Source organism: Brachyhypopomus gauderio, chromosome 15, assembly GCF_052324685.1.
Source record: "Brachyhypopomus gauderio isolate BG-103 chromosome 15, BGAUD_0.2, whole genome shotgun sequence".
Lineage (NCBI taxonomy): Eukaryota > Metazoa > Chordata > Actinopteri > Gymnotiformes > Hypopomidae > Brachyhypopomus > Brachyhypopomus gauderio.
The window spans coordinates 17780580-17804198 of NC_135225.1; the positions used below are offsets into that span (position 1 = coordinate 17780580).

The following is a 23619-nucleotide window of genomic DNA, read 5'->3' on the forward strand; positions in this document are numbered from 1 at the left end:
GCGAAGACTCAGGTTTAACACCAAGATGTTCTGGAATTTGTGAAGCACTTTTGAAATCACCAGCAAGTCAGTCGAATCAGCCATCACGGCATTCTCTAAACACCAGAGGTTTTACTTACTGGCAGTGAGTGTGGAGTTTTAGAGGAAGATGGGCATTTCCAGACTGGGTGAGGAGCTCCATTTCTCCAGGGGTCCCATGGGCCTCCACCCACGAGGCTCTCTGTGTAAACAGGGCAGAGTCCCAAAAGAGTTTGCAAAGCCACGGCTGGCTGCAGCAGCTGAGGGTACGTCTGGCAGTGATGCTGTCTAAGGCTTTTCTTTATATGAGTGTTTCCCAAAGGACAGTGAGTCAAAGTCTTTGTGAGAAGCTTGGCTCAGCCATTTTCCTTGTGGGTCCATTATGCCTCTCATTTGGTCTTTGGAGTTCTCATTTGAAAGGCATTGATCTAGAATCTCATTTTCTGCTTTTATGAGAGCTTGTCCTTGCTGTACAGTTTTAATTTTTGTTTTTTTGCCAGAGGGCTTTTAATATTATTGGTGTTTTCAAATGCTTTTTTTTGTATGAAATAAAATGCTTGATTTTTACATGTTGCTATAAAATACAGTATATATCATGCTTATATGTCATGAAATATATGACAGAAACGTGTCATGCCTGGCTCCGCCTCTGTCCTCAGTCTGGTCTCAGTGTTCTTCTGTTCCCTCCTTCTTATTTGTAACCCCGCCCCTCATTAGCATTCTCAGGTGTTTCTAGTTGTGTCTAGGTTTTCTTTGGTGTGTCTTGAATTTAAACCCTAGTTTCTGTGTAGTCTCTGTGTTCCAGCCTTGTGTCTGTAAGTCTGCAACTGTTTTGTTAGTCTTTGTATTAGTATTAATATTAAATATGAATAATTCACTAAGGGGTGTGACCTTAGCCTGTCTTTACGTCCGAGGTAGGGCTGCCCCTCACAACACCTCGGTCTTCTCAGCATGTGTCTGCCTCCTCACTTCATGATGCCCTGGGTGTCACAAAATGTGTAGAAACAGTTGGTTTGGGGTTGTAATCAGACTGTATGTTATGTAACACCGTCTATATCAACCAAAATAAGTGTCTACTTTATACATACAATATAACTGGTCTACATTATACAGTGTAATTGAACTTTATGAGCTGTGATGTTTGATTTGATCTGCGTTTGAATGAAACCGTTTGAAATGAACTACGTTAGAATATTTATTTGTCTGTCTGAATGTGTATTTTTATTCTAGGGTTAGCTCATGGATTATTTTTTTCTGTGTTGTCCTCAATCTGTCACTTAAGCTGTAGATGGGTACAGACATATATCCTTGACGGATACCTCCACCAGCTGAGCTGTAATCTCTCTCTCGGCATCTACCAGACATATTTTGAAAGCTTAGAATTAGTTTCACCTCAAAGTACGTTTGGTCAGAGCGTGGTCACGGTCACATGGAGAAGGAAAACTATCGATTTGAAACATTTATTATTCAGTGTATTCTGCATTTGTTTTAGAATGACATTTTTGTTCATTACACTCCATATGTGAGACTTCTAATGACTTTTTTTGTCTGCTAAAAATAAGTAGTAACAGATGTCAGTGTTACAGCTTACATCTGATACTGTTATGTCAGTTATCTGTAGATTTATTAATGCTGTTGATCAGAAATATAGAAAGAAAACTTTGGAGCATGTCTGTACTACCACCACCACCACCACCACCAAGGCTGTTTTTAATGGTTTACTCACATCATATTTTATATAATGTTTTTATACAACAGCCGCAGACCAAACCATTCTACTATGATATAGCCACGTATTGGTAGATGATGTAGAATCATGGTCTTGGTGTTTTAGGATCATTTCAGGCAGATGCATCAAATGTGGCAAAGAACGATGAGTTAGATGACCCAGCTGCTACATGTAGGAGGTGGAAAGGTCAAAGTGAACGATGAGGAGAAGGGGCCACTGCTATCTCCTGACTGGACTCACGAGATATTGGATGACTTGGAGAACGGGAACATGGTGTCACTGGAAGTGGACTGAGGAGCTCCCAGCTTGTGGGAGTAATACCCAACACACCCCTCCAGATCCTCTGGTTCTGGTGCCTCCGTTTCTTTTCCTGGGTACCAGCCCGGGGTAGCTCTGCTCTCAAATCCCATCCACCTACAGGAACTGGAGAGGGTTAACACGGCGTGGGTTATGTGGATACAACTCGGATGTCTCCTGAGACACAAGTGAAACAAGTTGATTACTCCACGTCCTTTGACTCACGCTGTCATTTTCAACTGCGTATTGTCATCACTGTCGTATCATTTTCAAGGTGCTTCACAATACAGTTTCGTTTTCTTCTTCAGTATCTTTCTTTTGCCCAAATAAAAGACTACAGCCAAAGATGAGATGAGTCAACATTTTAATCATTGTTGTCATATAATATGTTTTTACATTTTCACAAGCTAAGAAGAATTATATCAGATACATGAGGCATCTTATATTTATAACCAAGAATAAGTCCTCCCATTTTTAACGCTCACTGATGTGGATGTGTAGAAATATTTTGAGCTTTACAATTTTCTGTCACTCAGACCACGATTTGCAAAAAAAGCATATTCCCATGTTCCAACATACACTGAGCATACAATACACAGGATATCTGCCCTCTCTTCTCCTGGGCTGTGCAGCTGAGTTCCAGTGAAAGGTCTGATCTCACACTGAAATCACCTGGTGAGTTCCAGTGAAAGGTCTGATCTCTCACTGAAATCACCTGGTGAGTTCCAGTGAAAGGTCTGATATCTCACTGAAATCACCTGGTGAGTTCCAGTGAAAGGTCTGATATCTCACTGAATTCACCTGTTGAATCCTCTGAAATAGGGGTGGGCAATCACAGATGTAAAATCATCTGGGTGATCGAGGCATGATGGGAGGAGTCTCACATTTGATAGGACGGGAGTGGTTGTGTTCCACACGGAAATGGCCCACTACCCTGAAGCCATTCAGCCAATGGCATGCGGTGTATGAAAGCAGCTCACCAATGAGAGAGGAGATGAATTGTGCAGCTCAGAAGGGCGGGTCTGCATTCAGCTAACTGGCCAATCAAAATGGCAACGCAACACTGGGATGTCATCTTCGACATTTTGTATGCTCAACATAGATGCACACGAGCTCCCCAGGCAGCTGGGACACACCCAGGTCTCCAGGACCTTTATTGGAGGTGTGGTCCATGCTAGCTTCAACGCTCTACTGCTCTTCACTTTGGAAGCATGGGGCATGAGGTTCTTCATAAAGAATTAAAACACATAATGCAAAAGATACAAAAATAAGATTTTTTTTGTTTCTTTTTCCTTCCTTTTTAAATAATGAAACAATAGAACTGTATTCAGATAAATGCATGTAATACATTTTTGGGTAACAGTGGCAACAGTCATCGCTGTCCATGTAGTCTAATCCTGTATATGATGTATACAATCACACATCACAGCCTTGTCCACTGTAATCAAACATGGCAACATCGGAGTCAAATTCTAATGATCTGATTAAGATACCCAGCCCCTTCGAAGCACTTATGCATTAGGTCTTTATGATGTAACCTGGATGGCCGGTAAATAAACAAAGATTAATGCATTAATTTTCTTGCTCATCAAAGCCATGGAAAGCACAGGAGCAGGTCCTAAATGCCTCATTTGCGCAGCAGAGTTCTACACATGCTTCAGACACACCGTGCTGCTCAAAGGGTGTGTCCACTTCGACCCTGCAGAAGCAGATGACCTGGTTAATACAGTCGACGCAACCATGACAGACTCCCACTCTGTGATGCTCAGAAAAGATTGACAATACAAAAAAAAAAAAAGAGAAGATATAGAAAGTGAGTGTAGTGTGTAGTATGCATACAGGTCTTTAGAAAGTGAGTGTAGTGTGTAGTATGCATACAGGTGTTTGAATTATAATCTTGTCTCAGGCATTTGATTTCTTGTCCCAGCACAGAAGAGTGTGGCATTGTGAAGGTGATATGGACGCACACTCCAAGGACAGAAGTGTCTTGGTGTATGCTGGGGCGGAGTTTCAGGTGTGTGTGCTGGGGCGGAGTTTCAGGTGTGTGTGCTGGGGCGGAGTTTCAGGTGTGTGTGCTGGGGTGGAGTTTCAGCTGTGGGAGGAGTAGGGTCTGGGTCTGGCTAAAACGAATACCACTGTGCTCCTGTGCGATTTCACATGTGCACACATCTGGCGACACCCCCTGCTGATGTAGCCAATCAGGTGCATTCTCTCAATCCATGTACACACATCCCCCCCTCCCCCTTTAAAAAAAGATTCCCTGTGATGCATCTTAAAACTACTAAACTAGGATCTCAAAATATATATTATCTGCGTTATAAGACCAGTCTATGTCCCTCATAGACCTCATAGACAAACCATCCCTTTAAAACAATGCAATCATACTGTGTTCATGCAGAGCAGAAACCCAGTGAGTTAGATGTTCCTTCACTACTGTGTATGCGTGTGTGCAGGTGAGGATCATGCCATCTAGGGGAAATTCGCTTCCTCATTTCTTGCCTAAAGAGCTTCTGGAGTTATGATACTGTGCGTCTGTGTGTTTCGCTGCTGTTCCCCTCGTACTCTGAACCAATGTGATATGTGTGGTATGCTTGACAGTGGGAGAAGAGCACCTTACACATTCTCTGAAAGTGATGAACATTGAAAGTCCAAGGGATTGTGGGTAATGGTGGCCCTATATCACAAACCTCCCAGCATCCCTCCAAGCTTCTTCTATGTTTTCTTGTTTTGTGTGCTGGATAATAAGTCAATGCATGTCATATCACTAATCACACAGTACACGCACACACAGAGGGGAGGGATCACACACACAGGCCTGCCTCCACTCCTCCCAGTTCCACCGTGGACTTGCTGAACCATCTCAACCTTTCAGCAGTGGGCCCTGAGACCGGCCTGTAGCTCCTTCTGGAATGTTCTAAGACCTTCAGAAAACCTCATGCTGTCTTTTCACGTCTTCTTCCAGAAAAAAAAAAGAAAACAAAACCAATACAAAAAAAGATCAACAACAACTAGAGAAAAAAAACCCAAAACACAACCAGGAACAGAGCAAGAACACCAAAATCACATATTTTTGCTGTTGTTGCATCAACACAGCTTAAACACATTCTCCTAAAGCTTAGAGCAATAAGAGAGAGAGAGAGAGAGAGAGAGAGAGAGAGAGAGAGAGAGAGAGAGAGAGTGGGTAAGTACAACAGGTAGGCCAAGAACAGAGATCAGATTCGTACAAATTGTGAGCGTCCATGTTGCGTCTTGGCCGAGCGGCTACAACTCTGGTTTGGTGGTGGTGATGGGCATGAGCGTGTAGTACAGGGACATCGCCAGCAGGAGCAGCAGAGAGCTGAGGTCTAATGGAGACGTCTGTCTCTCAGAGGTGTTTCCAGACATGGCGTTGGAGGAGCTGGGGTCGTTGACCTGCGGATCCTGCGGGGGGGGGGGGGCAAGGTTGAACTCAGCTAAGAACATGGACGTTTCTGTTTCTATCAAGCAAGATCGCTGACTTAACTTGTACAAGGTAAAGAAGAAACCTCTATATGACTGCAAAAATCCAACATTAGCATATATACAAATAAATATAACGCACCAACATGGACTGCTAATGTGATGGTAGCTAACAAAGCATCCCGCACGTGTGAGGTCGCTAACAAAGCATTCAGCACGTGTGGGGTAGCTAACAAAGCATCCCGCACGTGTGAGGTAGCTAACAAAGTATTCCACACCAGTGAGGTAGTTAACAAAGCATTCCACACCAGTGAGGTAGCTAACAAAGCATTCCACACAAGTGAGGTAGCTAACAAAGCATCCCGCACATGTGAGGTAGCTAACAAAGCATCCTGCACGTGTGAGGTAGCTAACAAAGCATCCCGCACGTGTGAGGTAGCTAACAAAGTATTCCACATAAGTGAGTTAGCTAACAAAGCATTCCACACAAGTGAGGTAGCTAACAAAGGATCCCGCATGTGTGAGGTAGCTAACAAAGCATCCCGCACGTGTGCTGCTCGGTTCTCTGCCCTGCGGAGGGGCATCCTGACGCTCTGGAAGCCCTGGTGTGCCGTCAGCTGAGGTGTTTTCAGATTAAAGGCCAGAGACTGGATTCAAGTTTCCCTAAACCAAAGGTTTTACACGCCACCATGGCCCTGATAAATCAGACTTACACAGCACTAATGCCCTGCAAGCCTGTAAACTGCTGTTTATTGCCCAGACTAGAGAGCACTTTCCCTTAGGATAATATATAAAAATGCCATTATCTGTGTGATAGGTACCACTTGATTTCCGATTCCTGAGAGATGATGTGGAGGGTCTGGAGGCTGTTTAACAGTGCCATGAAACACTGGGCTGAGAAAGGCTGGTCTTTTTCTTTCATTCTTTCTTCTTTTCTGTGTGTTTGTTGTTTTTGAGGCTGTTTGGTCTGGCCGATACTGCACTAAATGTCACTCCAGTGTGTAATGTTGCTTTTATTATGTACAGTGACATTTAGTGAACTTTAGAACGCAAAAGATAAGCCACACACCCATCTCAGCCTCACCCACGACAAAGGCCTCCGGCACTCGGGGCAGGAAGGGCCGTTGGGGGCAAGGTCAGAGGTCATCAGAAATGTTTCATTGTTTCAGCCTGTCTGCGAATACTGTGTGTCAATGGGTAATTATGTTCTGTCAGTTTAATACTACAGTATAACTTTTCTTTAAAATTTATCTGAAAACTTTCACTTCAGTTTTTAATCTCTACATCTCTGTCTGACGTGGCTTTGACTGTAATGTCAGGGAAAGGCGTTCACACTCACCACACACAACATCTCGATTGTGTTGTTGGTCTTCAGCTTCTGAGCCTGCTGACAGACAGAAATAAATAACAGAGCTCTGGCAAGCTGACCTCTTAACTAGCATAATGACACGTGATGTCAAAGTGAACCTGGACTTGTCTGTCACACACACACACACACACACACACACACACACACACACACATGGACATACCCCAGCCCACTCTAGTCCTATCATATACACACATTTAAACACATACATACACACACACACACACACACACACACAGTTTATTCCGTCACGGTGCTTTCTGGTTAGGATTTTATATTCCTGATTTATCCTTGTTGCTATAGTCACTGCTGTTCCTATGTAGCGTGGTGTACCACAAGCAGCAGGAAGTTTTGGTCAGAAACTAAAAGGCAGAATCTGGTCACGGTGCCTGAAGTGAAAAGCACAGAACTGTGTGGCTGGTTTGGGGAAGCAGTGAGGCACATGGGCGTGTCTCCGTCTGAGACGCATGGCCGGAGGAAATGGCCTTCATGCAGACGGGGGAGGGATCACACCACCTGATCCCCCCAAGACCTCCTGCTTCTGCTAACCGCACACGTGCTTGGCACAGCCTTGTGTGTGTGTGTGTGTGTGTGTGTGTGTGTGTCACAGTGCGGGATGCTTGGTGACAGCATAATGAATGGTGTGCCAGTGGGTATGCTAGTAGAAGTGAACCCTCCTGACACGATGGCCAGGAAGTTTCGGGCGCCAAACTCTGGGCTGACAGAACCAAGGCTGGAGAGAGTCCAGCCCGACAGCCCGACACTCCAGTGTTTACAGTGTCTGATTTGTTTCCATGGCGAATCATGTCCTGATCCCACCCTTTATACCCCTGAACAGAGAGATGAGACCTGCTGCAGTAGAGAGCATCCTGTTATGCCATCACCTTTAATTAATGGCCTTCGTTGAACAGCTCTGTGTGACAGCCACATCCCTGGGGCCTTGTGTTGGAGTGGGGTTAGTTTGACCTGGGGTTTAATGTTGGAGTGGGGTTAGTTTGACCTGGGGTTTAATGTTGGAGTGGGCTTAGTTTGACCTGGGGTTTAATGTTGGAGTGGGGTTAGTTTGACCTGGGGTTTAATGTTGGAGTGGGCTTAGTTTGACCTGGGGTTTAATGTTGGAGTGGGGTTAGTTTGACCTGGGGTTTAATGTTGGAGTGGGGTTAGTTTGACCTGGGGTTTAATGTTGGAGTGGGGTTAGTTTGACCTGGGGTTTAATGTTGGAGTGGGCTTAGTTTGACCTGGGGTTTAATGTTGGAGTGGGGTTAGTTTGACCTGGAGTTTAATGTTGGAGTGGGCTTAGTTTGACCTGGGGTTTAATGTTGGAGTGGGGTTAGTTTGACCTGGGGTTTAATGTTGGAGTGGGGTTAGTTTGACCTGGGGTTTAATGTTGGAGTGGGCTTAGTTTGACCTGGGGTTTAATGTTGGAGTGGGGTTAGTTTGACCTGGGGTTTAATGTTGGAGTGGGGTTAGTTTGACCTGGGGTTTAATGTTGGAGTGGGGTTAGTTTGACCTGGGGTTTAATGTTGGAGTGGGCTTAGTTTGACCTGGGGTTTAATGTTGGAGTGGGGTTAGTTTGACCTGGAGTTTAATGTTGGAGTGGGCTTAGTTTGACCTGGGGTTTAATGTTGGAGTGGGGTTAGTTTGACCTGGGGTTTAATGTTGGAGTGGGCTTAGTTTGACCTGGGGTTTAATGTTGGAGTGGGGTTAGTTTGACCTGGGGTTTAATGTTGGAGTGGGGTTAGTTTGACCTGGGGTTTAATGTTGGAGTGGGCTTAGTTTGACCTGGAGTTTAATGTTGGAGTGGGCTTAGTTTGACCTGGGGTTTAATGTTGGAGTGGGGTTAGTTTGACCTGGGGTTTAATGTTGGAGTGGGCTTAGTTTGATCTGACACCTCACGTTGGAGTGAGGTTAGATTGGCCTGGTTCCTCATGGTGGAGTGGGGCGAATTTAACCCGGGGCCTCATGTTGGATTGGGATTAGTTTGACCTGACACGTCACGTTGTAGTGGGGTTAGTTTGACCTGGGTGTTTTTTTGTATTGTTATATATTGTTATGTATTTATATATTGACATTCATGGCTCCAAATAACTACTATTAGTCAAGAGTCCTTGATACTCACGTCATAGTAAAAGTCTGGTAATATTGGCCAATAATTATAATTCTTAACAATTGTAAACTAATTGCAAACACACTAAAAAATCTATAAATAGACATAAGAGGATGAATCATTGTCCACCATAACGCTTTTTTTTGCTATGACTAGAAGACCTAGCCAACAGATGTGAGAATGCGTGTTCAGAGATCGTGAAGATTTTCTTTCCAGTGATGGTCGCTGGTTAATGAGGCTATTTAGGTTTCCAACAGCCATTCTCTTGTAGCTGTGTGCTGAGCTGGGGCCAGATTTAGAAATCGGGCAATATCTGTCCATTCTCAGGTATTCACGGCCCTTGGATTCCTGGCAACTGGCAGCTTTCAGAAAGAGCTGTCTGATAGGTCAGGGAGATCCCAGCCATGCTTGAACTCTATTATGCCATCTGTACTGGGGAGCATTCAGGACTGACACATTGCTATGTTACATTTCCTTAGTGAATGAGCAGGTCAACATCAAAGCACAATTTGCTGCCATGGCTGGTTTCCCCAATGCGAAGGGAGCTGTTGATTGCACTCATGCTGCTATAAGAGCAACTAGCCAGAGTGTAGCTGCTTTCATCAGTCGAAAGCAATTTCATTCTATAAATGTCCAAGTAATTTGTGATGCAACCATTATCCCATTCAGCAACAAATGGGACACTCCCTATTTAAGCATTCATGAAGTAATTTGCACGGACCATTTATGGAAAGGTGTAGGCGGTAATAAGGTGGAACATTCACCTCATTCACCTCAGCAAATTTTGAAGAAGATTGTGATTTATGGCGTCCAGGTGTGTGTTTGGCCTTGTTTCTCACATTGGAGTGGGGTTACTTTGGCCTGGTTTCTCATGCCGGTATGGGGTTAGATTTGCCCGGTTCCTCACATTTGAGTGGGGTGAGTTTGGCCTGGTTCCTCATGTTAGGTTTCCAACAGCCATTCTCTTGTAGCTTTGGACTGGTTCCTCATGTTGAAGTAGGGTTAGTTTGACCTGGTTCCTCATTCTGGAGTAGGGTTAGTTTGGCCTGGTTCCTCATGTTGGAGTGGGGTTAGTTTGGCCTGGTTCCTCATGTTGGAGTGGGGTTAGTTTGGCCTGGTTCCTCATGTTGGAATAGGGTTAGTTTGGCCTGGTTCCTCATGTTGGAGTGGGGTTAGTTTGGCCTGGTTCCTCATGTTGGAGTAGGGTTAGTTTGGCCTGGTTCCTCATGTTGGAGTGGGGTTAGTTTGGCCTGGTTCCTCACACTGGAGTGGGGTTAGTTTGGCCTGGTTCCTCATGTTGGAGTGGGGTTAGTTTGGCCTGGTTCCTCACACTGGAGTGGGGTTAGTTTGGTCTGGTTCCTCATGTTGGAGTGGGGTTAGTTTGGCCTGGTTCCTCACACTGGAGTGGGGTTAGTTTGGCCTGGTTCCTCACGCTGGAGTGGGGTTGGCCTGATATCTGGGAATCTGTAATGTCTTCTCCACGTCACAGACCTGACTTGCAGCCGCAACTCGTATTAAGATCACATCTAAAGTACTATCTAGAGTAACTTGCACATTTATCAGTAGGACAGTGTGTATGTATGTGTGTGTGTGTGTGTGTGTGTGTGTGTGTGTGTGTGTGTGTGTGTGTGTGTGTGTGTGTGTGTGTGTGAGTGTGTTCTCAGCCACCATTCTGACTGCTCACACTCAACACAACAACAACAGACACCAATTTGTCTAATTCTGTAAACCCTTGCAACCGACAGCCAAGCACACAACACGAGGGCCGGTCAGCCTACCTGCAGACTCCCGCAGAACTGGTACAGGGAGTTGTCCCCGGGGCCCAGGCGGTTGTCTGGGGCGTGGGGCGCTCGGCTCTGTTCCCGGCCCCTCTGGGACGGCGAGGTCACCGAGGTGGTGGTCTGCACCGGAGCCAGGGGTTGCCACGTGCTCACGTCTGTGCCGTTGCCAAACGCCTGGATGGCGTTACCTGCAGGGACCATGTAGATTTCGCTCAGTGCCAAGAAAAACGTGGAAACAACCCAGCAAAAAAAACCTGCAGATTTGTTGGAGTTTAATAATGCAGTGGTATTTACACCTGATGCTAGATGTCTTGATATTTTCTAGTATATTCACACTGTTCCACTACCAGCACTATGAATCAATAAGATGAACCAAATGAAATGATTCGATGTGTTGCAGTACATTCTCCTACTGGATGAACCTCAGCCGAACAAAACAAAGGTGAAGATTCGATTTGCAAAATGAGTCCCGGGCTTCTTCCTAATGGCCAGTCCTGAAGCATCTGGTATGAGGAGCATGAGGTGCTGCTGCGATGGCCTGAGACCTTCAGAACTACTGCGACCTCCTCCCCATCGGAGGGGCACAGCCGGCTTTGTGACCAGCACACACAATCTGCTCCTGCGCAGATGTGTGCGTTAGACACAAGGCGCTATAGATTACTCCCTGCGAACGGGAACATGCGGGTGAGAAGGCTAAACCCTCACCGCGAGTTCCCTCGTGCTCGTGGAGAAGTCTGACCACCAGGTCAGCAGCCTTCAGATGAGTAAATATGGGCCCACACCACCATCCCCTCTGGAGGATATACCGCCTCTCATCGGACTGCTCACTCTTAGAACCCCGCACTCAGATTCCAGACTGTTATTTGTCTGTGAACATTAATCATGAATGAAGTTGTGGACTCGGTTAATGATTGACTAAAGGTTTGTTTCCAGGGATTTTTCTCTTTTACGTTCAGGATGACTTATTTCACATTCTGGTGATGACTGTTAGCATCAGTGGAGAACCTAGCAGATGTGTGAATACAACAGGCGTTCTAAACAGCGTACTCTCAGATGTGTGTGTGTGTGTGTGTGTGTGTGTGTGTGTGTGTGTGGTGATAAAGCATTAATGCACTGAGATACTGCTTGTCATTCAGTGGAAAATTGGAAAGGTTTTTTTTTAAACAGATCCTAGCACCTGCTGTGTTAGAAACACCAGATTCAAAGACTTGCTTTGCTTTTAAAGATTCCTCAGGACTAGTTCCCAAAATGCTTCTTTTATTATTTTGTGTGTTCAAAACTTTGCCTTGTCCCAGAACAGGAGTCTTTACATTACAACACGCACACAGTGTTTTTTGCAGGTCACATACAGGAGTCTGTGTGTGACGGGTTTTAACAGTGGGACCAGCTCCCCTCAGAGACCTTCATGTCTGGGCTGTTCAGTCTTGGTAAACTAAAGAGTATATGTTGTGATAAAGTATAAGGGTTATGTGTAGCACTAAAGTGTGCTGTAAAATGTGAGATTAATTTTTACGTTCACTGAAATCACAATAGCAAACACCTACACAGTTGGCCCTGCTATGTTAGCAGGGCCCTCCGGTGTCACAGCTTCTATGGACATTTGAATTCTAATTCATTGACTAAACTCTGTTGATGATTGGCTGGTTTGGCCTGCTGCATCACAGGGTCCAGGAGCATTAATCCAGCACCAGGTGCAGACAGACCTGAGGGGCCCCCAGGCAGGTGAGATGGGCCCTAAAGAGACTCCGTCATGGGCCACAGACGGCCAGACACGGTTCACCCTCCACCCCAGACCTGTCAATGAGCCTTAACACTGAGCTTTACTAACGAGACACGAGAGACAGAAGGAGACAGAGGGAGACAGATGGAGAGACACAGAGACAAAGAAGAAGAGAGATGTCCATCTTTCTGACCAGGCATCCACCTTTGCAGGAACCCATGAGGACAGAGAGAGGGAGTGGTGTATTTATGTCTGTGTGTGTGTGTGTGTGTGTGTGTGTGTGTGTGTGTGTGTGTCTGTGTCTGTGTGTGTGTGTCTACCTGAGCTACCTTGACCTGACAAATAGGGCAAAATGATGATGAATGTGTGCATGCATGTATGTGTGTGTGTGTGTGTGTGTGTGTGTGTGTGTGTGTGTGTCTGTGTGTGTGTGTGTGTGTGTGTGAGAGAGAGAGAGAGAGAGAGAGAGAGACATTGTGTGTGTGTGTGTGTGTGTGTGTGTGTGTGTGTGTGTGTGTGTGTGTGTGTGTGTGTGTGTGTGAGAGAGAGTGTGGTAGATGGAGAAGTGGAGAGAAGAACCATAGAAAGCATGGGGAAAGAGAGAGAGAACAGAGAGAGAGAAAAAAGAGAGTGGAAGAAACAGAGGGGGAAGGAGGGAGGGGGGGAGAGAGAGAGAGGGAGGGAGGGGGGGAGAGAGGGTCTAACCCAGTTTAATCTTCAGGAGAGCATCTTTAAGCTCATGCTTCCACTGCAACAACATAGACAGAGACAAATCTCATTTACTGCCCCCCCACACACACACGCACGCACACACACACACACACACACACACACACACACACACACACACACACACACACACACACACACACACACACACACACACACACAATACAAATTCATACACATATACACATACACACACACTTGCAAGCAGGCACAAACGAATGTATGCATACGTGTGCTCAAACACACACAAACACACACAGACACACAGACACACACACACATTCATGCACACAGTGCATCTATCCAGGGCGTATACATTAGGCCTGTTTTAGAGTCTGGTCCACCAGCTGCTGCCACTTTGATGGACACCGAACAGCCTCATGGAAAAATCACTGATAAGAGAATGTGTCCGTAATCATGAAGGAACAGGGCAGACTGAGAACTTGATCAGAGTGAACGAGAGAGAGAGAGAGAGAGAGAGAGAGAGAGAGAGAGAGAGAGAGAGAGAGAGAGAGAGAGAGAGAGAGAGAGAGAGACAGAGACAGACAGATAGACAGCCCGGTTATGAGCAGTTGGGGGGTTCTGGTGACCCGGCCGGGAGGTTCGACTCACGCAGGCAGCCGTTGTCGGTGAAGAACTCTGTGAATCGCTCACACTCCTCCTGGCTGTTTCCAGCACTGCTGCAGTCACAGAAGGGCGACACGCTGATGTGGGGCGACCGCAGGTAGTTGGGCGTCATCATCGTACCTGCAGGAGAAAAAAAATGCACAAATCCCATTGGTCAGACTCTCCCATTGGTCAGACTCTCCCATTGGTCAGACTCTTTGTTAAAACTCTCTGTTAAAACACATGTGTGTTATTCTGTTATTCTGACTGCTGCACATGAGTGATCTGCAGAACTGGACGTTTAAGTGTCCAGCTGTGGTGAGACGCAGACCCCCACTGCTACCGCAATGGCACGAGTGATTCGCCGGTTAATTCCTGTCCCAGCTTGCCTGCCTCAGTTACAGCAGGAGAGGTTAAAGTTTCAAAATTGCCCCCGAGCAAAGGCTGGTCCCCTCTCCCACCCTGAAACAGACCTGGGTGTGCAGGTCTTTACATGGTTGTGGCTTTGCACCTGTCTCTCTCTGTCTCACTGTCTCGCTGTCTCTCTCGCAGTAGGTGGCAGGGAGCCAGGTGTATGGCTGCTGTGTTCTGGCAGATTGTGGTTTGCCGTGCAGCTGTGTGCCGGCCGCACTCGGAAGATGAGAGACAGACGCGTGGTGGCAGACGAGAGACGAGGAACAAAAGGCTCGTCTGCCTCTCTCTCTCTCTCTCTCTCTCTCTCTATCTCTCTCTCTCTCTCTCTCTCAGTCTCTCTCTCTTTCTCTGTCTTAGTCTCTCTTTCTTTTTGGCTCTGTGGTTCTCTCTCTCTCTCTCTCTCTCTCTCTCTCTTTCCCTTTGGCTCTGTGGTTCTATCTCTCTTTAGGCTCTGGTTCTGAAATCCGAGTCCTGGTTCTCACTGAGTGGAAGATGCACAGGTCAGGGGGTCATGGCCTCCCAGGAGAGAGATGGTGGGATTTGCTCTGGCATGGCTGGGGACGCCACTGGTGAGATTTGCAACACTGAAACAGAAAACTTGCAACACTGTACAGAAAGCACAGGTGATCATCGATGAGTTTAACACCAGCAGGACTTGAACAGCAAAAGAATCAGGACAGGAGATAATGAACAAGCTTAGAGATGAGTTTTGTAACAGTAGGACTCGATGCCTACAGGCAGTATCGCTGAGTACCAAGAGTGTGGTGAGCCTCAGCGATGAGTTACTACAGCGACCCACCCCTGGCTGATGGGGCTGAAAACACAGAGAGCTCACCGATGAGGCCGGAGTAAGAGAGGAGACAGTCGGCGTAGTTCTCCTTCAGACAGCCAGACAGCGACCGCGGCTCAGGCTGGCAGTTAGCGAAGAAGTCCGCCAGACGTGACCTGCAAGGCACGTGGGCACAGGTGAGTGACCAGGCCCCGCCCCCTTCCCATGAGCACCAGGAGAACAGGGCTCTGTGTTTAAGTATTCCTGACACCCGGGGGGCACAAGAGGAGGGCATACTAGAGCCTGACAGAGGTGAGGGGGGGGGCAGATTAAGTGGGGCAGGGCTGCTCCTGACAGACATATGGGGGGGGTGTCACGTGGCTGTCACGTGTGTGTGCGCTTGGAGAAGTGCACGTGCGTGTGATCTCGGAATACTCACGAGCAGCAGGAGCAGGGGCAGATGCTCTGATTAAGACAACTTATTAAATCTCTCTCCCCTCCCTTCCTTCCTCCCTCCCTCCCTCCCTCCCTCCCTCCCTCCCACCCACATTGTTTCTCTCCCCTCTTCTACCCCCTCCTGCCCCCACCAGCCTCTCGACCTCTAACTGATGTTGTTGGTTGTCTGTATACAAAATTCACGTGTTCCTGTATTCTCAACATAGCGTGTACGGCACTCTGAAGTGAAACCAAACCTACCTAAACGAACCCGGGATTGTCTGGTTTACCGCTGCACTCCAGTAATTGCTATAATGGCCCCGACTGCAGCAGTTCCGTGGTGCGTGTTAATAAGCACTTTATTTCCCCACAGACAGGCAGCGGTAGCAGAGGTAGAGCGGCGTGTCTACGCCCGCCAGCACCAGCAATGACAGGAGCCGTGCGGCTGCGGGACCCCCAGCCCCTCGAGCGGGGCCGATATTTGCCACACGGTGGGGGATGGGGGGGGGGGGGGGGGGTATGTCGGTTTGACACCGGCACAAGGGTTAGGAGAGGCCAACCATCACCGACACCAGCTCTGTATCACTGTATCTATAGTGCAGGACAACCAGGACCGATGAGCAGTGCTGTAATGGCCACGAGCGGCCTGCGGTGGGGCGCTAGAGAGTCGGACGGGTCACCTGCAGATGTAGTTGCTCCTACAGGACGCCTGCAGGGCGAGACAGTTGGGCTTGTCTCGTTCCTCGTAGGAGCAGGCGGGGACGATGGTCTGGCGGCGACGCTCGGAGCAAGCGGACTGGTCGCCCGGCGGACACGAGCAGTACAGCATGCCGTAGCTGTGCTTGGCCGGCACCTTGTCGAAGAACTGGCGGAGGGCCTTGTGGCACTTGCGACGGTTGCACACCTCGGCCGTGGAGACCCGGCTGGTGCACGGGCTGATGTAGGCCGAGCGGTACTTCTTACACGTGTCGTTGAGGTTGCATGCCTTGGCAGCGTTCAGACAGTTATTCTCCTTCACCAGAGCTGGCTCTCCTGAGAGAGAGAGAGAGAGAGAGAGAGAGAGAGAGAGAGAGAGAGAGAGAGAGAGAGAGAGAGAGAGAGAGAGAGAGTTTATATGCAGACAGAGAGACAGGTGGATCCCTTTGTGTATTTGTTCAGTGTGCCAGAAGGTTCACAAGTTTCTCAGATGAGACAGAAACCCACAGCACAGAAATGAATAAATGATCCTTCTGTTTAAAGTTGCCGCAGAGAGACAGAGATGGAGATGAGGATGATACTTTTGCCACTATCAGGACACGAAATGCTTTGCTCTCCAGAATCTCTCATTTGAATATCCTGTCTTGACAGCAACATTAATTAATAAACTTTTCCGTGGCCCTGCCAATAGAAGCGCCGGAGAGCTGCTGTTTCTGCACCCAGTTTGGCTCGTCCCCCCGGAGCGCCATGAGCAAAACAACCGTCGGCACGGCCGAACAGCGGCGTCATCAAAGCCGGCCGCGCCTGGAGGGCCTCGCCTGTCAGCTCCGGCTAATTGCCCACATTCTTCCAGATCCCACCGTTAATTACCATTTCTGGAGCCTTTTCAGGAAGAAAAAAAACAGAACTGCAGCAGCACTTTGGGCCTTAATGAGGACCAATTAAAGACAGATAGAACAGGTCTGTTTCAGAGTGGGAGGGTGGAGTGAGAGAGCGCATGCGTGTGTGTGTGTGTGTGTGTGTGTGTGTGTGTGTGTGCATTTTCAACTCCACTCCCATGCCAATAAACTGCTAGACTAGGATGGAGGGTTTAGATGTAGCTGATGGGCTGTACACATTGCTCAGGGCCTCCAGAGGCGGAGGAAGAGGAGTGTGGTGTCAGACTGCTTCTTCCAGGCCAGACTAATAGCTGACAGAGCTGCTTCCTGACCAGTCCTTAAAAGCTGTGTGATTAAGTGGGTCTGGCCTGCCCTGCACCTCACTGTGGCCTCGTCCCTGGTCCAGGGCCAGCGCTCCCATATAGGAGATCTGGAACGAGGCCGAGCGGTTCTGATCCTAGACCAGTGCTGCTGTGCTCAGAGACTTTAATGGTTCATCAAGATTCATTTCTTGACCACGTTTATCCAGAGTCACCACTCGGGAACGCAGGGTCCTGAGAGAAAAGTCTTCAGATCTTCAGACAGAACCAGGACAGTCGGGAGGAGCGGGACCCTCTGTGCGTGGTACACACAGAGACATCTGTCCCTCTGGAGAGCATTAGCACATAAACCTGAACATCACTCTGGAAAGAGCCATTGTTAAGCCCTGACGTTCTCCCCCAGGCCAGCCCGGAGCTGCTACAAGGTCGTCCACACAGCACAGACCACAAGCTCACTGATCTTCTCATGATTGTTCTTGACAGTCCTCTAGCAAGAGAGGAGCATGTCAGCAAGAAAGGAGATGAACTCTAACTGTGGAGGATAATGGATGGTGACTTTTCTCAGGGTTGGTACTGCAGCGGTCGGTGGTGGTTCTAATTGACACGTTGCGTGTTCTGGACGGGTTCCTGCATATGGCATGATCTCTCATGATCTTTTCTACCTTTCTAGCCTTGAGGGAGCCAGCTACCTCAGAGACGGAAAATCGATGGATGGTTTGAGTGCGTCCACGGCCTGACGCTGGAGACCAGAGAGGAGGTTCTTTGTTCTCAGCGCGGTGAGAGGAAGTGCAGGTCTGAAGTCATGCTGGACGTTTGGGTCCGGTCGTCCGGCCCAGTCCTGAGAGCACCACACACTTAAGCTCCTAACGATGGCCAGAGCTGAGAGACAACAGCCATTTTGCTCTGTGAGGCTGGTTTAAATTTTCGTCTAAGGTGCATGACCTCCAAAGTTTCCCAGAACGTGGCTGTTCTGAGGTCAGTGAGAAGAGAGCTCCGGGCCGGGCCGGGCCGGGCTGGGCCGGGCTGGGCTCCTCCCTGTCTCCACACCTCCCCCTGTAATGAGGGCCCCTTGCCTTCTGTCACTGACTCAGCTGTGCAGCTTCCTTACAAACTTAAAAGAAAGTGTGGGAAAAAGATTCAAAGTTGCAGTAAATGACTGAGATCATTAAACAACACTTTAATGTTCCTTATGATTTCATTTTGTTATATATATATATATATATATATATATATATATATATATATATATATATATACCTGAAAGATTAGTTCGTAAGGAACATTAAAGTGCTGTTTCTGTGAGTATATTCTAAGAGTATATTCTCCGAGCTCACATGCACGTGCACTTCTCCAATATATATAGAGTCTTATTAAGTCCATGTGTGGAAGGCAGTGTTTTCTCATTAAGGCTGTTAAGAAACCCCATCTTAGTGACCCAAGACCAACGATCCAGGCACCTGTAGGAGGGTGAAGACCTGTATGTTCTGCTCAGTTGTTTTCAACGAGGCAGACCTTAAGAGAGGCTCTGTTATCTCTTCCAGCTCTTTACTCAACACCATGTGGACGGTTAACAACAAACAGCTGTACGTATCGCATTTAATTTCTTAATTAATGAACCCAAATAATGGTGGAGCTGAAACAAATGTCTGATCAACATTACTGCGGCAACAGATTTCTTTTAGGCAATCTAGTCACGTGGCCTGAAACAAAGGCGGTCAATTCCCTCGATAAGGTGTGGACGAAGCTCATATTGCTGGACGTGGAATGGTCCTTGGCTGGACGGCGTGGTGTTTTATCAACCTGCGGTAGAAATTCTGCGAGGATGACAAGCAATAACCTCCAAACCAACACGTGAGACTTAACACGTGAGACTTAACAGCTGGACATTGTTCATTCCAGAAGTATAGTTATTTAAAGGGTACAGCTTTTCGAAACTGCACCACTTCATTAATGAACATCGGTAGAATCGTTGAATTGCTATTTTAATTTCTGCGCACCTGGTGTTCTAACCATTTCTGTTTGGATAATCATAATCAATTATGCGATCTTTAGCAAACGTGTGATATCATCTGGGCGTCCCCAGGCAGGACAGACCGACTGTACCATTAGATGTTAAGAGCAGAGCCGATGTTCACTGTCCTATGATCACGGTAGAAGGAAACAGCTGAGCTCATTAATATACGGGCGCTCCACTGTTTAAACTCTCTGCCATTGTATTTGCTTTGTTGCTCATACCAGAACCAAGATAACAAACCCTGTCTCCTCTCTTTAAGCATACAAGCTCATGTCTACACACATGTATTCACTCTTCTTTTTAACACACACACACACACACACACACACACACACACACACACACACACACACACACACACACACACACGCACACACACACACACTAGCCACACAACTACCATTTAGCTTGTTTCACTGTAAATATACTTTTTTGATTGGTGATGGTAGTGTATAATTTAGTCTCACCCAGATGGCTGTTTTGATATCATTCAGATGTCAGCCTGTCTTGCACTGGGTCTGTTGTGGTGAGTGTGTACCGTACTGCTGTCTCCAGGAACCGAGGTTCTCCCACAGAATCACAGCAACTCAGGGAATAAACACATTCCAGCGGATTCGTGTGGGTTTGATTAATGGCTTAAGAGCTTGTGATTTGGGAAATGTTAGATCTCTATCACAGGGTCGAAGGACATAATCTGACCTGGCGCAGACGGGGAAGACTCAAATTAATTTATGTCCATCATAGTCCAATTTATTAGTTTCTTGTGACAGCCACATGCTTGTCACACGCCTGTCCAGGTGCTTGTAAAAAGTGGGCTGAGCTAATGTTCTGACTGACGTGCGATCACAACCAATCAGATGCCACTCCAGTCAGTTTCAGTTGCAATTCCACACAACATCCTTCCATAGCGACTCCTTGAGACACCTTGAGACCGGGCATCAGCCAGCATGCTTCCCCCCAAACAAGACGACTGTCTCTTCTGCAGTCACACTGAGAGGACGTCCAGGTACAAATGAAGTGGACAGATGACACCTATCTCTATTCTCCCCCAGCTCCTCCCGGTCTTCTGCTGTATTGTATATTTCAGTAGCTGCAGAGCTGTGAAGTTGTCAGCGGAGCTCAAGTCTGCTGGAGTTTCTACTAATAAACACTTTAATTTTTCTGTTTTTCCCCACAGTGTCTATTTATGTTGGATGTTACATGGTGCTCATACTACATATTCATCTGATCCTATTTTGGGTCTATCAGCTGCTAGATGCTAAAGGAGGAGACGAGAAACAGCTGTGGAACAAACACAGAGTTTCTCTGGAAAGTACCGGTACATGCTGAAGCTGCACATTGGAAACAAACAGCAGCTCCGAGTCTTTGAGTACCTGCTGTCTCTGAGTCTGAGTAACTACTGTCTCTGAGTCTGAGTAACTACTGTGTCTGAGTCTGAGTAACTACTGTGTCTGAGACTGAGTAACTACTGTGTCTGAGACTGAGTAACTACTGTCTCTGAGTCTGAGTAACTATCTCTGAGTCTTTGAGGTTCAGTAACATTCAGACACTTTACTCTTTAACGTATTACTACATTTCGTGAGACTACAGATTCTCTCCCCCAAATATCATAAGAAATATAATGAAGGTCATCACAAAAATGTGCATATGCAGGAGGCTAACATACGTGCACACACACACATACACACACACACACACACACACACACACACACACACACACACACACACACACACACACACACACACACACACACACACACACAAACACACAAAGAGTATTAATCAAGTATTAAACAAAGAGTATTTAATTAATAAAAAGCCATCTTAATCAAGAGTAGCTCTCAGTCAAACACAGCATGACATCTGCAAGACCACTTTTAAACAAGCAATAAAAATCTTTTTTTCATATAATATCTCTTTTCCCATCTCTCTCTCTCTCTCTCTCTCTCTCTGTGTGTGTGTGTGTGTGTGTGTGTGTGTGATGGACAGACACCCTCAAGCAATTTTTGCCTTCAACACTGCCTACAGGGAAGAGTCAGGTGTGTGTAGCAGGCCTGTAGCCCCTCACTCTCCGCCCACAGACATCAGTGCTACATGTCCTCAAACCTCCAGAGCCAAATTAGAGTGTGAGTGTACATAGTTCACTCATGTCCAGTTCATGTGGATTCAACACTGTGCAGCTTTATTCGATCCCCTGTACGGCAACAGAACAGCAGCGGGGCCGTTGTGCGGCCCACCCCGTCTCCTCTCTCACAGACAGGAAACAAAGACATCCGGACCTGCCAAAGCCCCGCACACACACCCACACGCAGCTACTGATGCAGCCAACATGTGCTGGGGACGTGGAGCGTGAGAACGTGCGGTGGGAAGAAGGCATGTGTTCGCTGAGCGAGAGGGTGTAAATACACATGTGATTCTGCTACTGAAGATACTCAGTTCCATGTCTCCACTGAGAAAGAGAGAGAGAGAGGGATGAAGGAAAAGAGTGAGAGAAAAAGGGGTGGAGTAGAGACAACCACAGCAGCTATGCACGGCCTGTCTTTGCTTATATATACGTATGTGTGTGTGTATGTGTACATGTGTGCACAAGTCTGTGCACATATGTGTAATTGTGTGTGTGTGTGTGTGTGTGTGTGTGCATGCGTGCGTGGCAGATGGCTCTGTTTCTCACCCCTGTATGAAGCCAACTGACTGTAGACCTTTAGAGGAAAACACACACACACACACACACAAACACACACACACACACACACACCTATACATTTGAGCGAAGGAAAAAAAAAACTGCTCAGTCTGAATATAAGCATGAAAAACACAATGTACACCCCCTCAAACTATAGTGAATCTATTCTGTGATTCTATAAATAAGAACATGTGTAAAGATAGAACCAACAGAAGACACCATACACTGTGTTCACACACCAGACAGAGAGAGAGAGAGAGAGAGAGAGAGAGAGAGGGAGAGAGAGAGGGAGGGAGAGAGAGAGAGAGGAGGCCATCTGGCTGTGGTCTCAGCCCGCCATGTAGGGGCTATAGTTTCTGATCCAGCCTCAGATCGATTAGCACCGCCTGTTCGCCCCCTCCCCCCCCCTCTCATTTTCAATTACCCGGAGAATATGTCTGAATAACGACCTTGGCTGATACTGGGCCAAGCCGAAGAAGGGCTCTGAGACAGCAGGTTCCACTCGGTGCTCACGCCAGCAGGACAGGTTAGTGTTATACCCCATTAACACTCCCACACCAACCACCACCGTATTCCATCTCTGCCTTCTAAACCGCCTATGACTTATTCACAAGTTCAGCAGATGCTAGCTTCGTTTTCTTTCTGTCTTCTCTCTCTCCCTCCTTCTCTCTCTCTCTCCCTCCATCCGTCCCTCTGATTAAATCTCAATAAAAGCTTCACCTTTGGGTTAATGGGAAAATGTGCAGGAAAATGAGGAGGGGGCGGGGCCTTTCGTTGGCTGGACCATGTCACCCCCCATTAACGACACAGTCAAGGACTCGATTAATTGTGTATATGTGTGTGTGTGTGTGTGTGTGTGTGTGTGTGTGAGAGAGAGAGAGAGGGAGAGAGAGAGAGAGAGAGAGAGAGAGAGAGAGAGAGAGAGAGAGAGAGAGAATTGTGTGTGTGCATTTAGACATGTCTACATTAAATGAACATACTACAAATGCGTGTACATACATGCAGACACATGCTCGCTGACACACACTCGTAAACGAATTCTGGGCCAGAGAGGTTGTTCTGTGTGTAATGCTAATGGGGTCACATGCATGTTGATGTTTTTGGGTAGACACTAGTCCTGGCATCACCATCGCGAAATGAAAGTGCACATTAAACACATCACAAAGACGGGGAAAATTGTAAATAATAATATAAAATATAATATATTAAATATATAATATATATTATAATAAAACATAATATAAAATGTAAATAAAACGAGTTTTCCTATTTTAATAAAATTCACACCGTCTGGCCACTCCTATTAAGCCCAAACCAGTCGGTAGCTGCCCCAGACCTCCGCCACCAGGACCTGCCCCAGACCTCCGCCACCACTACCTGCTCCAGACCTCCGCCACCACTACCTGCCCCAGACCTCCGCCACCACTACCTGCCCCAGACCTCCGCCACCACTACCTGCTCCAGACCTCCGCCACCACTACCTGCTCCAGACCTCCGCCACCACTACCTGCCCCAGACCTCCGCCACCACTACCTGCCCCAGACCTCCGCCACCACTACCTGCCCCAGACCTCCGCCACCACTACCTGCTCCAGACCTCCGCCACCACTACCTG

The 23619-nt window shown here is 47.2% G+C and overlaps 1 protein-coding gene across 2 annotated transcripts in view; it reads right to left on the bottom strand.

The window, feature by feature from the left end:
• Positions 1-2391: 2391 nt before the first annotated feature.
• gfra1a (gdnf family receptor alpha 1a) overlaps positions 2392-23619 on the bottom strand; it is a 64747-nt gene continuing 43519 nt past the window's right edge. The window contains exons 4-9 of one of the 2 annotated variants that reach the window (XM_076974767.1): positions 16093-16444; positions 15044-15153; positions 13801-13935; positions 10737-10927; positions 6822-6869; positions 2392-5464 (exon numbers count right to left, since the gene is read on the bottom strand). In XM_076974767.1, coding sequence (XP_076830882.1) covers positions 5306-5464; positions 6822-6869; positions 10737-10927; positions 13801-13935; positions 15044-15153; positions 16093-16444 — 995 coding nt within the window. In that variant the 3' untranslated portion in view covers positions 2392-5305. The remainder of the gene's footprint in view (positions 5465-6821; positions 6870-10736; positions 10928-13800; positions 13936-15043; positions 15154-16092; positions 16445-23619) is intronic. The other variant, XM_076974768.1, reaches the window with a different exon arrangement.